Genomic DNA, 15,472 nt, shown 5'->3' with positions numbered 1-15,472 from the left:
CTCAGCAGCAACAGAAAAGAAAGTCCTGCTATCTGCTGGATGGGCATACGGATCTCTGATGACCTTAATGTTGCAGCATGACATATCTAGAAAAAGACTGAGGTGATGTTGACCACACAAACCACATTCAGGAAAAAAGCCCATTGGATTCAAAAACCTCCCCTTGTCAAGCGACTGTATTTTCCCCCTTTCAATGCTTGTTTGTTGTTATATGTATGTTGTGAATAAATTTCCTCACTTTGAATGATTGAATTCACTCTTTTCATAATCTGTGATGTCACTTAACAGCTGGGTTGGAATAATCCGTAGATTAGCAGTCTCTGCAGATACTATCTTTGAATGGCATTAGCTATGTAGTTTAGCAGAGAACCACCAACTGGTCACCTGGGGCAGGGTATTTGCATCAAATAATAATTGACTAATTGGATTGGCACAGGCCTAGGGACATTTCAGAGAGCGCTGTTTTCAGTTCCATTTCCTCTCTTAAGGGACTGACCAGGTAAGTGGGGATCATTTCAAACATAACAAAACCCTCCTTTTTGTTGCTTTAAATTCATGATACTCTTCAGCTGGGCGCAGTGGCTCATGCCTGTAATCCCAGCACTTTGGGAGGTCGAGGCAGGTGGATCATGAGGTCAGGAGATTAAGACTATCCTGGCTAACATGGTGAAACCCTGTCTGTACTAAAAATACAAAAATTATCTGGGCGTGGTGGCAGGTGCCTATAATCCCAGCCACTCGGGAGGCTGAGGCAGGATAATTGCTTGAACTCAAGAGGAGGAGGTTGCAGTGAGCAGAGATCGAGCCACCGCACTCCAGCCTGGGCAACAGAGAGAGATCCGTCACAGAAAAAAAAAAAAAAAAATTCATGATACTTTTCAACTTGAAGAAAATGACAGTTTTCACTTTGAACAATGCAAATTAATATTGATCTACCCTCCCAAAGTTTGTCTTCTGTGATGAAATTTATTTAGAATTGTGTGATAGCCTAGGAATATTGACTTGAAAGTGTGTCTCCCTCTCCCAAGATGGAAATTATAATGATGTATCAGCATATTCTGATCATTGTAAGTTATGGTCCAGGAACATATTTTGAATTCAGGCTTAAAAACAACGATGGCTTAAAAATGGTGTCCTTACATTCTTATTAGTTTTATTATTCTTTATTATCTCTTTGCTATCAACTTCTATGGTACTTTTTGGTGAATCTCTAGGCCTTTTATGTACACATACACACACACACACACATACACACACACATACACACACACACTCCATATATTTTCCAAATTTAGTACTAGGAGTTGGAATTCCCATGTATTAATTTAGTTACTTATGGGAAAGTGCTCTGACAATTCAAAAATATGCCCTTGATACTTAAGAGGGTCAGAGGCTTTCAATCAGTAAACCTATTTCATCTGCCTCATTCACACTGGGTTATCATAAATTTAATGGGAAACCAACCTGGCCACCTTGCCTTGGCAGCAATTTTCTCTATACATGTTTAAGGTAAAAATGTTGAGAGTTCTTACCGGGCTGCGCCTCTGTGATCAGCAAAAAGGAAGAGAGAACAGACACCTAGTCAGAGAATGATGGATCAGTCAACAGTCTTGGGTAATAGAAGACTTCATAAGCAGCTAACCAAACATACACTCCAGAGAATCAGGCCAAAGGAAGACAGGCAGTCCTAGTGTTTAGGGCTTATTTAAACGACAGGAGGCTTTGGAGAACCTTAAAGAGAGGCTATCCATTGTACAATACAGTTTGCTAATGTGGGTATATAAGTTTTAGTTATGTGTACATAAGAACAAGGCAGAAACATACAAGAAAACTTTACTGACAATGTTTAATGCCTTGCCGTAGAAGTTTTTCTCCAGATACTTTGAGGAGGGGTTACTTAGAGATTAGAGAAGTAAACTGTTTCCCTACAGAGCAGGATGTTAGCAAATATAGACAATAATGCATTTCCCACATAGTTAGGGTACAAAAAGAGCTTACAAAAAACCAGAGGCAGGATTTAGAGAGCGCTTTTCCTTGTCTGGATTTTTTCTTTGGTGTTCTATGGAAGGTGTGCCTATAAGGATTTTTTTAATGTTCTTGGCCTAGTGATTTGGGCGGCCTCTACCAATGTGATGTGAATGATGAGAATGTGATGGGAAAGATGAGGAGCCCCTGAAAAACGTAGTTGGGAATGATGAAAACTGTCCAGCAGCAACAGAACCCTGGTGGACCAGATGACCTTAGAAAACACAAAATCAATGTGCAAAAATCACAAGCATTCCTATACACCAATCACAGACAAACAGAGAGCCCAATCATGAGTGAACTCCCATTCACAATTGCTACGAAAAGAATAAAATACCTAGGAATCCAACTTACAAGGGATGTGAAGGACCTCTTCAAGGAGAACTACAAATCACTGCTCAATGAAATAAAAGAGGACACAAACAAATGGAAGAACATTCCATGCTCATGGATAGGAAGAATCAATATCGTGAAAATGGCCATACTGCCCAAGGTAATTTATAGATTCAATGCCATTCCCATCAAGCTACCAATGACTTTCTTCACAAAATTGGAAAAACCTACTTTAAAGTTCATATGGAACCAAAAAAGAGCCCTCAGTGCCAATGAAGGTAAGCAAAAAGAACAAATCTGGAGGCATCACACTGCCTGACTAGAAACTATACTACAAGGCTACAGTAACCAAAAGAGTATGGTACAGTACCAAAACAGAGATATAGACCAATGGAACAGAGCAGAGACCTCAGAAATAACACCACACATCTACCACCATCTGATCTTTGACAAACCTGACAAAAACAAGCAATGGGGAAAGGAATCCCTGTTTAATAAATGGTGCTGGGAAAACTGGCCAGCCATATGTAGAAAGCTGAAACTGGATCCCTTCCTTACACCTTATACAAAAATTAATTCAAGATGGATTAAAGACTTAAATGTTAGACCTAAAACCATAAAAACCCTAGAAGAAAACCTAGGCAGTACCATTCAGGACATAGGCATGGGCAAGGACTTCATGACTAAAACACCAAAAGCAATGGCAACAAAAGCCAAAATAGACAAGTGGGATCTAATTAAACTAAAGAGCTCCTGCACAGGAAAATAAACTACCATCAGAGTGAATAGGCAACCGACAGAATGGGAGAAAATTTTTGCAATCTACCCATCTGACAAAGGGCTAATATCTAGAATCTACAAGGAACTTAAATTTACAAGAAAAAATCAACCCCATCAAAATGTGGGCAAAGGATATGAACAGACACTTCTCAAAATAAGACATTTATGCAGCCAACAGATACATGAAAAAGTGTTCATCATCACTGGTCATCACAGAAATGCAAATCAAAACCACAATGAGATACCATCTCACACCAGTTAGAATGGCAATCATTAAAAAGTCAGGAAACAACAGGTGCTGGAGAGGATGTGGAGAAATAGGAATGCTTTTACACTGTTGGTGGGAGTGTAAATTAGTTCAACCATTGTGGAAGACAGTGTGGCAATTCCTCAAGGATCTAGAACTAGAAATACCATTTGACCCAGTGATCCCATTACTGGGTATATACCCAAAGAATTGTAAATCATGCTGCTACAAAGACACATGCACACATATGTTTATTGTGGCACTATTCACAATAGCAAAGACTTGGAACCAACCCAAATGTCCATCAATGATAGACTGGATTAAGAAAATGTGGCACATATACACCATGGAATACTATGCAGCCATAAAAAAGGATGAGTTCATGTCCTTTGTAGTGACATGGATGAAGCTGGAAATCATCATTCTGAAACTATCACAAGGACAGAAAACCAAACACCACATGTTCTCACTCGTAGGTGGGAATTGAACAATGAGAACACCTGGACACAGGGCAGGGAACATCACACACCAGGGCCTGTCATGGGGTGGTGGATGGGGGAGGGATAGAATTAGGAGAAATACTTAAAGTAAATGACGAGTTAATAGGTGCAGCAACCAACATGGCACCATGTATATATATGCAACAAACCTGCACGTTGTGCACATGTACCCTAGAACTTAAAGTATGATAAAAACAAGAACAAAAACAACAAAAAAAACCCACAACAAGCAGATGTATGACTTCTTTGTTTTGCTTTTCAAATCTTGATTATGGCTGCTATCAATTTATTCCAACAATCTCTGATAGCTCTGCCTCTTTAGGAGCTTTCTGATGTAAACATGAGTGACTGGCATGTGAGTGGGGAAAGAGCTGTTGGTCAGTTTCCCTTTCAATATGTGGGCTAATGCATGGATTCACCAGAGGCTGCCTCCCAAAACCAAAACTAGGAGCACAAACACAAAGAAAGCTAGGAGTTTGTTCAAATGTAGAAGATATTCTTTCTAGAACATAGATAGGAAGCAAAAACTTGTAGCTTTTTACATCTGGTAGGCCTCCACGGATATCTAGTCCAACTGGCTACATGCTATAGAGAGGACGGTGAGGCTCTGAGATACACAGCTAGTAAGCAGGTAGAACCAGACACAGAATTCAGATCCCTGATTTCTCATTTTCTCATTCCTTCTACGATGCCAAGCGTGGCATTGCTGAATGACTCCAAAAGCAGAGAGGCATTGTGATTAACATCCAGGAGTGGTTATTTTTCAGACCGGTTTATAAGTAGCTAGGATTCTGCACATGTTATTCTAGTCAATTTACTTGTAATATTATAGACTTTATTATTTGCCTTATTTTCCAGGTACCACTACGTATTGAATCCACCTGTCTTATAAACCTGCCTGGATGCACCTTAAATAAAATTAGAAAAAAAAGGCCACATAAATACCTATTTCTGTGCTTAAATTATCTTATTGATTAATCCATACTGTGTTTTGAGAAAAATTCAAACGCTTTTTTATATGAAAATTTAGACTTTATTATTCTTTAGTGACCAGATTAAAAAGTTCTTTTGTGTTGGAAGAAGTACAGGAATTTCATGACAAACAACTCACTTTTAAAATATAGCAATTAGAGGACTAAAAGTGGCCCAAGATGAAATTATGAGAAATATGCAAAATAGACTCTAGATTGCAAGCATTCAGAGGCAAAACCTTACATATAGGACCCTTTATTATTAAGGTAGGTGCAAAAGGAATTGTGTTTTCTTGCCATTACTTTTAAGGTTATACAGAACACTTTTTCAAAATAATTTCAAATATATTAATCCACCCAAATTGAGTCATATCTTCATTTCCAGTGAGTTATAAACCTATACTTTAATCACAAGTTCGAGGTTTAATTTTTTTTCTAGTAAAAGACAACCTTGTAATATAGCATGTTGGAAACCCCATTTGCAAAATGCCTTCAGCAGGGACTAGCTGTTCAAATTCAGGTAGCCACAGGCTGATTAAACAGAACCCAAAAGACACAGCTAGAAGCTGTGCGAAGTGCAGACCCAGAAAGCCTCAAGGTCTATAATTAAGAGCTATCTGCAAGCTTCAAAAGGAAAATAATTCCAGAAGCAAATGGAAGGGCTTTATATATGTCAATTACCACCACTGAAGAGCAAAAACTGGCTTAGGCTATGCTGGACAAGGACAGAGAAATTATGATCAGCCAGGAGGGAAGGGTCTTTTCCTATTCAAAATTTTACTTTACCCTTTCTCCCATCATTTCCCGAGAATGTCCAAGCCTTTAGTGTTCTATTTTTTGTTTACCAACATACAGAATTTTCTTCAAAGGCGGAAGAAAACGAAGTTAGTATCTGGTCTTGATATATTCTATAAGCTGAGAGATCTATGTCCAGAGTTGCAAACCCAAATGCTTGGAGGAGTAAAAAGTGGGTGGCGGATGGGGAGGTGGTGCTGGGAGTCAGGCACATACACATTATGAGATTCTGGAAAACTGGCCACTATTCAGTGCACCCCATGTGCACCACGTGCGAATGTGGGCTTAGTCCTGCCAGGTCTTCAGAGAGATGATGAGCATCCAGATTTTTTGTTTTTAATTTGAAATGTTCTAGTTTTGAAATGTGGGCTAAAATTGTTTTTAACTGCACAACCAAACAAAACACCTATTCAGTTGTTCAGAATCTGCAGGAGGTTAATTCATCTCTGGTTGCAGCCATTTGTATCATACATAATAAGCTCTCAGTAAATTCTATCTGCTGTTATTACTGCTTCATTTCTATGTCTGATTACTCAGAGACTTTGCAAGTGGTCCACTTGTTTTCTGAACAAATTTCCTTCACTCCTAATTAAATACTGTGTTCAATACCTAGATTTCTCTTGGTCTTCCAATGCGGAAAACATTTTATTTTCCCTTCTACTTTTATTTTGGTGTTCAACTTACAGATAACTCTTATTTTATGTGTGGAGATTATTTTCAAAGTGAATAAACACGGCTAATCTATGATTTTGTCACTGGAATGAAGATCTAGAATGTGGTATATTTCTAAAATTTATATAATTTTCAAAATGAATATGTCTACCTAAAAGAAAACACTTCAGCCTATGTTCTCAGCCTTCTCACTGTTCTTATATGACATGGCAGTTCTGTTTTATTACCTTTTGCATAATAGAATTAATTTAAATTCAGTTAACTATGATACCTTACTCTTAGTCAATGTGAATAAAGTGTTTTAATATGTTTATCATTTTCAACTAACCAAACAATCGATCCCCCTTGTCAAATTCATTAAATAACCCAGATTTTGAAGTTTTATGGCATCCTAATTTGCTAAGTTTAGTGCTACGGGGAAACAAAGATGAAAATGGCCAATAAATTATAAAGCACTAAACAAATACGATTTTTCTATAGTCTCGTTTTAGCAAATTGACTGATTAATGTTAGAGAATTTTCTAGGAAAGGATTAGAATATATGATCACTACATTTATTACTAAGATTCCTACGAGGATTCCTATTTGTTTTTAAATGCTTTAGGGTGAAGACAAACTATTTGGCAAGCATCAATTTGCCACACCATTGTAGGTGTTTATCTGTATTTAAACTTGGGTCGACTACATATTACAAGTTGGATTACGGAGACTGTCCATTATATTCAATCAGACATATTTGAGATGATCTTCTAAAACTGCATTTGGGAAGAGAAACAAAGAACCTGCTAGTAACCAAGGTATCACCAAGATGACCAGGCTGACCAGGCTGAGGAATCAAGATGGACGCTTCCAAAGAAAAATGAGGTGAGGGAGTGACAGGGGAGAGATTCTTGTAGTTAAAATTGCCATGAAGGACAACAGGAGAAAAGCTAATGAAAAAGAGAGAATTTTTAAAACACCATAGGCAAACTTCAGGCCACATAGTCCTGTGGATATTTAAAGTGGCCAAATTTGGCTAATTCAGGAAAATATTCAGGGTCTACAAGAATAAATGAAATTGGTAAAGTGTAAGGAGAGGCTGTTAAAAAGCACCAGTAATATTTTGCTGCCACAGAACAGGCGATGCATAGTTGATTCTGAATTACTCAGAAGCGGGCCATTTAGCTTAGTAATAATCATAATTGTAGCTGCTTATTTTATTTTTGGAAACCAAAAGAGTTGGGCTCACATTTTGAGACATTTTAATGTTTTGGTCTCATATTTTTGTCCTTCCTGTGTCTCTGTTCCGTCTCCCTCCCGTCCTATGGCTTTTCTGTAAGCACAGTATCCTGTATGTGGTGCAGTGGCTGCCAGGATTTGGTCGGTGGGAAGGATAAGAGGTGAAAGCACTTATTGCACCATCCACCTAGCTGCGTTAACAACAAACCAGCCACTTGTTGGTGCTGTGAACATAGAACATAATATCTTCCTATTTTCCAGCAGAGAGGTCACCTCTGCCAGCCATGCATCAGCATCCTGAGAACATGTTCCCAACAAACCAGGCAACCAAGAAGAGAACAAATTCATTTTATTTTTTGAAATCTGTTCCTTGTGTTGCTCTAAAATAAAACGATGTAGGTACATCATATCAGACTTGTGTTGCCACTAAAAATCACCCACTGCTACTAAAAATTAACATCCAGGAGGTAATTTACATTTTATAAAGATCCTCTTTTCCAGTCTCTGACAATTCCAGGAGGGAGTATTTTGATTTACTAAAACAAAAACAAAATAAAACCCCCCAGCTTCCCTACAACTCCCCATTCCCAGGCCAGCTTCATAGGCATTCCAGATGCTACCACGTTGTACACTAATCAAAAATTAACTTAAAAAACCTTTGCTTAGCTCATGATATGTATAAGTAGCTTGACTAATTCCAGTGGAAACTGCAATAAATGAAACTAAGTACCAAAAATATTTGATCGTATGGCTGTGATTGAGGCAGAGGTGAATCTTTACAAAATGACCCCAGGGCCCTTAATAACGGGGTTGTAAAATCGCTTAGCAACCAACTTCCTTTTTTCCCATGTGGCATAATGAGACCTGGTCATGGATCACAAAGATTTGTTTTTAAAGTTCAAAACCTTGTTTAGGTGTTAAACACAGTCAGTTATTAGATATGCAGATAATGAAAATAAACAGAATAAATAATGTTTGCCCCAAAAGCGGGAAGGACTTATTTCTTACCGGACTTTTCCTCTAAAAGCGTAGGCATGGGGAGGAAGAATACAGAGAAAATGAGAGAGGTGAAATGTATTTTCAAGAAGAAACAGGTCAAGGCTCGGGATAACCTTACTTAAGGCAGCTCTCGAAGGCACTGCTTTTATAAATGCTTCCTGTGGGGGTCTGATATGGTCATTCCTAGGCTGCTGTCTTTAGTTCAAGCTACAGAGGGCATAGATGTGGACTTCATCTGGGCATCTGAGCACATTCTAAGCTTGCTTTTTCCTTCCTTCCTTCCTTCCTTCCTTCCTTCCTTCCTTCCTTCCTTCCTTCTTTCCTTCCTTCCTTCTTTCCTTCCTTCCTTCTTTCTTCCTTCCTCCCTCCCTCCCTCTCTCTCCCTTCCTTCCTTCCTTCCTTCTTTCCTTCCTTCCTTCCTTCCTCCTTCCTTCATTCCTTCCTTCCTTCCTTCCTTCCTTCCTTCCTTCCTTCCTTCTTCCTTCCTCTCTCCCTCTCTCTCTCTCTTTCTTCCTTCCTTCCTTCCTTCCTTCCTTCCTTCCTTCCTTCTTTCTTTCTTTCTTTCTTTTTCTTTCTCTCTTTCTCTCTTTTTCTCTCTCTGTTTCTGACAGAGTCTGTCTTGCTCTGTGCCCCGGGAGGAGTGCAGTGGCATAATCATAGCTCATTGAAAACCTCAACTCCCGGTCTCAAGAGGTCCTCCCACCTCAGCCTCCCATGTAGCTAGGACTACAGGCATGTACAACAGTCTCTGGCTAATTATTTTTATTTTTGTAAAGATAGGGTCTTGCTATGTTGCCCAGGCTAGTCTTGAACTTCTGGCCTCAAGTGATCCTCCCACCTCAGCCTCCCAAAGTTCTGGGATTACAGGTGTGAACCACCGTGCCTGGCCTAATCTTTCTTTTGAATGGTTTACTTTTATCAAACAGATTTGTGGCTTGACAATAAAAAAATTATGCCTTGTAATATTGAGAGGATTTGGAGAATACTACTCATGCATTGTAGCTGGGCACGGTCATGAAATGAAAACATGAGACTTTCCAGAAACCCCAGTCTCTCCAGGGAACCCAGGACTTATCATCTTCTCCCAAGTCACCATGGCTAGAGCCATCAGTTCTTCTTTGATCCCATCCTTAATTTTACCCTATTCTCCATAGACAATTATGAATTCCTCCCCCTGTGAGTGGTCAATGGCCCCTCAGAATGCCCTCTTACTTCCTCAGCAGCTATCTTAATGAGGCCTTCATTATCCCTCACTGACAGCACATGTGCTTCCTAGTTGATGGTCCTATTTCCAGCTTCATCTCCTAATCCATCCTTCACACTATCCTCGGAATCATTTTCCAAAAATAGTGAAGTGAATATATCATTCTGCCCTTAAAAAACCTCCTTATTATCCAGAAAATAGAATGCCAACTCCATTCTACGGAACTTAATGCTTTGGTGATGGGCTCCAGCTTCCCTTCCCACCCTCATCCTCCCCCACTGGCTTTCTATGAAGCCTGCACTTCGCTGCACTCTTCTGGCTCTCTTGGATGTGCCGTGCACTTACACGCTTCCCTGTCTTCTGCCCATGCTGCTTCTCCCTCTCCCCGCAATCAAAATTACTCATTCTTCAAAGTCAGTAACATTTCTTCCATAAGACCTTTCCCAGATTTGCCTGCGAAAATAAATTGTTCCCTTCTCTGGTTTGATCCTGACCCATTCCTTTTGTTCAAAATAATAAATATTGAAGGCCTTTCTATTGGCCTGACATTTATTAGCCTCAGGGGAACAAAGACACACATTGCTAGTACATTTCTGCAATTTTTATTTTGTTCTGTATTATTTAGATGTCTCCACTTGATTATTAGCTCACAGTAATGGCTATGCATGGATTCTCTCTAGCCCCAAACACGGAGTGAGGCACTCAACACATGTTTAGAAATTCCCTTTTTGGGGAGCCATTAAAACATTATACAAATGTTTGAAGCACAGTGTCTTTTGAAATATAAAAAAATAAATTGTTCTCTAAAATATGGTTGAATTATATATGGCACAAGCCATGTGTCCTCCGTTGTAATGGTTCTTTCACCAGCTCCATAAATATTTCAGTTAGTTCCTACTTAACTGTTAATTTCTCTGCCTATTAGTGACCTCAGGTGCTTACACATGTTGCAGATGTTCTAAAGAAGTGGCACAGCTTTGTACAACATTAGTGTAGATTATGTGTTCAGACCTCCAGGGCAGAATTTTCTCCTAGAGCAAAAACTAATGCTTCAGAATAGTTAAGGGGCAAGAAAGGGACTACATCCTTGTAGTTTTCAGTCCTTGAACTAAAACTCTTATTTATAAGGTAAATTTCTCAGCCTTTTAAAAAATAAAATGCATCTTATTTAATTAAAATCAGAAGACTAAACATGAACACACAAATGATAAAGGTTACCCCTCCCCTCCTCTACACCTCTCCACCTCAGGCTACCTCATATATTAAACCATCTTTATTTAATATGTTGTTTTGCTATGGCAGCAGCTATCAACACCTAGGCTATTATCTTGAACTCTTAGCTTAAAGGTTTCTTCAGAATGTTGAAAAAAACAATAAAAACAAAGATAGGAAAAAACAAAGATATTTTCAATTTAAAATGGGCTAATAGCATCAGAGTTTATTTTTAATTATAGAAAAGATAAATAAGAGAAATGGGAGCGATATCCCTCTGGGCTTACTTGTAAATAGAAGTAGAGTAAGTGAATTTTTGGAGTAAAATATAAATTTACCTAAAATATAACCATTGAATGGTTACGAAGTACAGGGATTATTTTTTGTCCAATAGTCTAAGAAAACACAATTTCTGACTGACAAGGCTTGTTGAAAGGTGGCTTATCCTATAATCAACAGCTTTCAGGGAACTCATAGACCCTTGTCTTCTGCAGCTGGAGAGTCTCTCTCTATCTCTCTTTCTGGCTGTTATTACTCCAAATAACATGGTAAAATGCAAATATGCACTCAAGTTAGGTTTTGTTGAGGACTACATTTTTGCATGAGGGGTTAGAAACCAACTCAAAATTGAATTGTGTTTGAGAATCAAAGCTAACAGAGGTGAATGAAGAAAATATAAACCAGTTTTGATGGTCGCTTACATGAAGGTTTCGTGCTCTGATTACATCCCTGCTTGCTTCCTAGCTTAACAAGGAATTGAGCTGCCATGGGAATTTTTGACATCAGGCATCATAGAGTGGGATCAAGACATAAAAAGTCAGGTTGAATCTGTAAGCCTTTTAAGAGTCTGCAATCACTGAACCTTAAAAATAGGATGGCTGTATCCTGAATCTTTCTCTTTTTATTTTTATTTATACGATATATTTTTAGAGATAGGGTCTAGTTTTATTCCCCAGGCTGAAGCGCAGTGGTGTAATCATAGCTCACTCTAACCTTGAACTCCTGGGCTCAAGCAATCCTCCCATCTCAGCCTCCTGAGTAGCTGGGATTACAGGTGCATGCCACCATGCCTGGCTAATTTTATTTTTATTTTATTTTTTGTAAAGACGGGGTCTCGCTATGTTGCTCAGGCTTGTATCAAACTCCTGGGCTCAAGCAATCCTCCCAATGTGGCTTCCCAAAGCACTGGGATTATAGGCATGAGCCACTATGCCCAGTCCAAATCTTTATATTTTAATAAATGGGATTCTATTACAAAATAATCACTTCGTCTCAGTTATTTATGACTAGTTGGGTATTCACAAGGAGCAAAAGGATTATTCATTTATTAAGCCATTAACAGATATTTATTGAGCACCTAATAAATACTAGACACTATTTTAGGGACATTAGTGAACAACAGAAAAGGCAATAAAAGCTCCAATGGGTTTACATCTGGGAGTAGGGGAAGGAGAAAGATAATCAGTAATAAATACTGTCATGCATTGTATATGGACGCTTTGGTCAATGATGGACCGCATATACGATGCTGGTCCCATAAGATTATGATAGAGTTGAAAAATTTCTATTGCCTAGTGATGTCATAGTGCAACGCATTACCCACATGCTTGTGGTGATGCTGGTGTAAACAAACCTCCTGTGCTGCTGTATTATTAAGTACAAAAACTTGATAATAAATGGCTGTTACTGGTTTATGTATTTACTATACTATTTATTGTTATTTTTTGAGTATACTCCTTCCAGTTATAAAAAACGAGTTAACTAACTGTAAAACAGCCTTGGGCAGGTCCTTCAGGAGGTATTTCAGAAGAAGGCATTGTTACCAGAGGAGGTGACAGCTCCATGTGTGTTATTGCCCCTGAAGGCCTTCCAGTGAGATAAAAGGTGGAGGGGAAAGACAGTGATGTTGCTGGTCCTGACCCTGTATAGGTCTAGGTTAATGTTTGTATTTGTGTCTCAGTTTTTAACTAAAAAGTTTAAAAATGAAAAGAAAAATTTTTAATAGAAAAAAGCTTGTAGAATAGAGTATAAAGTATTTACTTTAAGTATTATAAAGTATTAAAATACCTTAAATACTACAAAGAAAGAGTATAAAGTATTTTCGTACAGCTGTATAATGTTTTTGTGTTAAATGTTGTAACAAAAGAGTCAACAGGTTTTAAAAAATTTAGAAGTTTACGGCCGGGCGCGGTGGCTCACGCTTGTAATCCCAGCACCTTGGGAGGCCGAGGCGGGCGTATCACGAGGTCAGGAGATCGAGACCACAGTGAAACCCCGTCTCTACTAAAAAAAAATAATACAAAAAATTAGCCGGGCGTGGTGGCGGGCACCTGTAGTCCCAGCTACTCGGAGAGGCTGAGGCGGGAGAATGGCGTGAACCCGGGAGGCGGAGCTTACAGTGAGCCGAGATCGCGCCACTGCACTCCAGCCTGGGTGACAGAGCGAGATTCCGTCTCAAAAAAAAAAAAAAAAAAAAAATTTAGAAGTTTACAAAGTAAAAGAGTTATAAGGCTAATTTTATAAATTTTAGAGTAACCTAATTGTACAGTGTTTACAAAGTCTACAGTAGTGTCCAGTCATGACCTAGGCCTTCACATCCACTCACTGACTCACCCAGAGCAACTTGGAGCCCTGCAAACTCCATTCATGGTAAATGCCTTATACAGGAGTACCATTTAAACAAATCTTTCATACCATATTTTTACTGTACTTTTTCTATGTTTGGATACACAGATACCATTGTGTTACATTTGCCTGTGGTATTCAATATAGTAACACGCTATACGTTATTTGTAGCCTAGGAGCAACAGGCTATTATACCATATAGCCTAGGTGTGTGGTAGGCTACACCATCTAGATTTGTCTAAGTGCACTCCGTGTTGTGCACACAACGATAAAATTGCCTAACAACAATTAAGCAACATACGACTGTGTAATAATTAAATAAGGAAAGTAGTATTTTAGAAGATGACAAATGCAATTTTAAAAAGTAGAGCAAATAAAGGGGTTCAGGAATTCCAGGGTAAAGGGTTTTGCGATTTTATGTAAGGTGGTCAGGGTAGGCTTCCTTGAGAAAGTGACTGAGCAAACAAATGAAGTTGATGAGGCAGGTCACAATACAGCTATCTAGGGGAAGAGGGCTCCCAGGGAGCCAGGGAGGAGTGGAAGGAGAGGGAAGAAGGGCAGGCATTAGTCTAGGGAAGGGGGAATCTTGACAATGAGGCTCTTGTAGACCACCGTGAAGATTTTGGCTTTACTCTGCTCCAATGCAGCTTATTGCTGTTACTTATCAGGAGTTCTGAGGTGTGGACATTTAGTAACTATTGGTGTTGAGAAGAGGCTGGATGAAAAAATATCAGAAAATACCCGGTTATGATATGTGCTGTCATTTGTCATTCCTGTTTGGAAACTCATTTTGATTCTCCCTGTGCTGTGTTTAAAAAATAATGAAATAAAGATGGGCTTCAAATAGGTTACAAAGTGGAAAGGAGTTTCGCTTAGGCAAAACACACTGAGGCCAGTCCATCTGCCCTCTGTCTCTGTTGCCCGCATTGGGACAGGCAGCTCGGCTGGCAGGCACAGCTCTGCACCTCTTCTGTGCTGGCCGCTGTTTCAAGCTACAGCTCCAAGGCCCATGAGCAGTTAGAGGCTGTCCTTCAGACAGACATAAGTCGGAAGGAAATATCACCTTCATTCTGTTTAGAAACAAAATTCTCCCCAGTCTTTGAGGAAAAATTTTTTGACATAATTAATGTGAGTGATTCACACTCTAAGATTTTTTTTTCTAAAACAATAAAAAGTACATTTACTGCTGTAAACTGCTGCCACTAAAACAAAATCTCCTTCAGAGGGCAAAGGGATAGATTTTTTTTTCTTGTACTGTTATGCTTGTTTATACTATTATTCACATATTTGTAGAAACTCCTTAGTAAAAAAATAAGTATAATTGTATAAGAAAGATAATCATTGATACGTGACCCTCAAGGTTGAAGACAACTAAATGAAAACCTCAGGCTTTAGATGAGAAAACAGTCTCACTGGTGATGCACTAGGACCCACAGAAAAGAACACATTAATAAACTTTTTAAAAGAACCTACACATTGTAGAGGAAGAAACAGGAAATTATTACTCTTATTGTTCACCCATCAAGTAGTAGAAAAAGAAACTTGGTTAAGTTGAAGAGGAAAAGATCAAAGCAACTGAGAACCATAAATTTGCTTTGTTTGTAAAGTAATGCGAGTAATGTCAGTTGCATTATAGCAGAGCTAGATACGGCATACATTTTATATAATGTCCCGTGGTGCATCCATCCACCTAGACAATCAACAAGTATTTTCTAAGTACCTACTATGTGTCATTCACTGCTGTGGGCCCTGGAGAAAATGCCTCCTTAGAGAAAAAGTAGACAACCTACAAGCTCTGGGTGCAGGATTGGTTGTTAGAAATCCAACATTCAGTAAACCGCTCACAAAGCAGGCTTCTGTTAAAAACTTACTTTCAAAATTGATTGCTTCT

At 38.9% G+C, this 15,472-nt stretch overlaps 1 protein-coding gene across 15 annotated transcripts in view; it reads right to left on the bottom strand.

Annotated features, from left to right (window-relative positions):
• The window catches only part of SGIP1 (SH3GL interacting endocytic adaptor 1), a 223,931-nt gene that overhangs the window by 87,509 nt on the left and 120,950 nt on the right, over positions 1–15,472 (bottom strand). For 10 of the 15 annotated variants that reach the window (XM_030812974.1, XM_030812967.1, XM_030812969.1 and 7 more), the window contains 2 exons: positions 8,550–8,561; positions 1,533–1,544 (listed from right to left, as the gene is read on the bottom strand). The exons of the other annotated variants lie outside the window; for them this stretch is intronic. In XM_030812974.1, the coding sequence (XP_030668834.1) occupies positions 1,533–1,544; positions 8,550–8,561 (24 nt within the window). The remainder of the gene's footprint in view (positions 1–1,532; positions 1,545–8,549; positions 8,562–15,472) is intronic. 15 annotated transcript variants of the gene reach the window in all.

Source organism: Nomascus leucogenys, chromosome 5, assembly GCF_006542625.1.
Source record: "Nomascus leucogenys isolate Asia chromosome 5, Asia_NLE_v1, whole genome shotgun sequence".
Lineage (NCBI taxonomy): Eukaryota > Metazoa > Chordata > Mammalia > Primates > Hylobatidae > Nomascus > Nomascus leucogenys.
The sequence above is the reverse complement of the archived record's forward strand: the minus strand, read 5'-3'. Positions and strand labels throughout refer to the sequence as shown.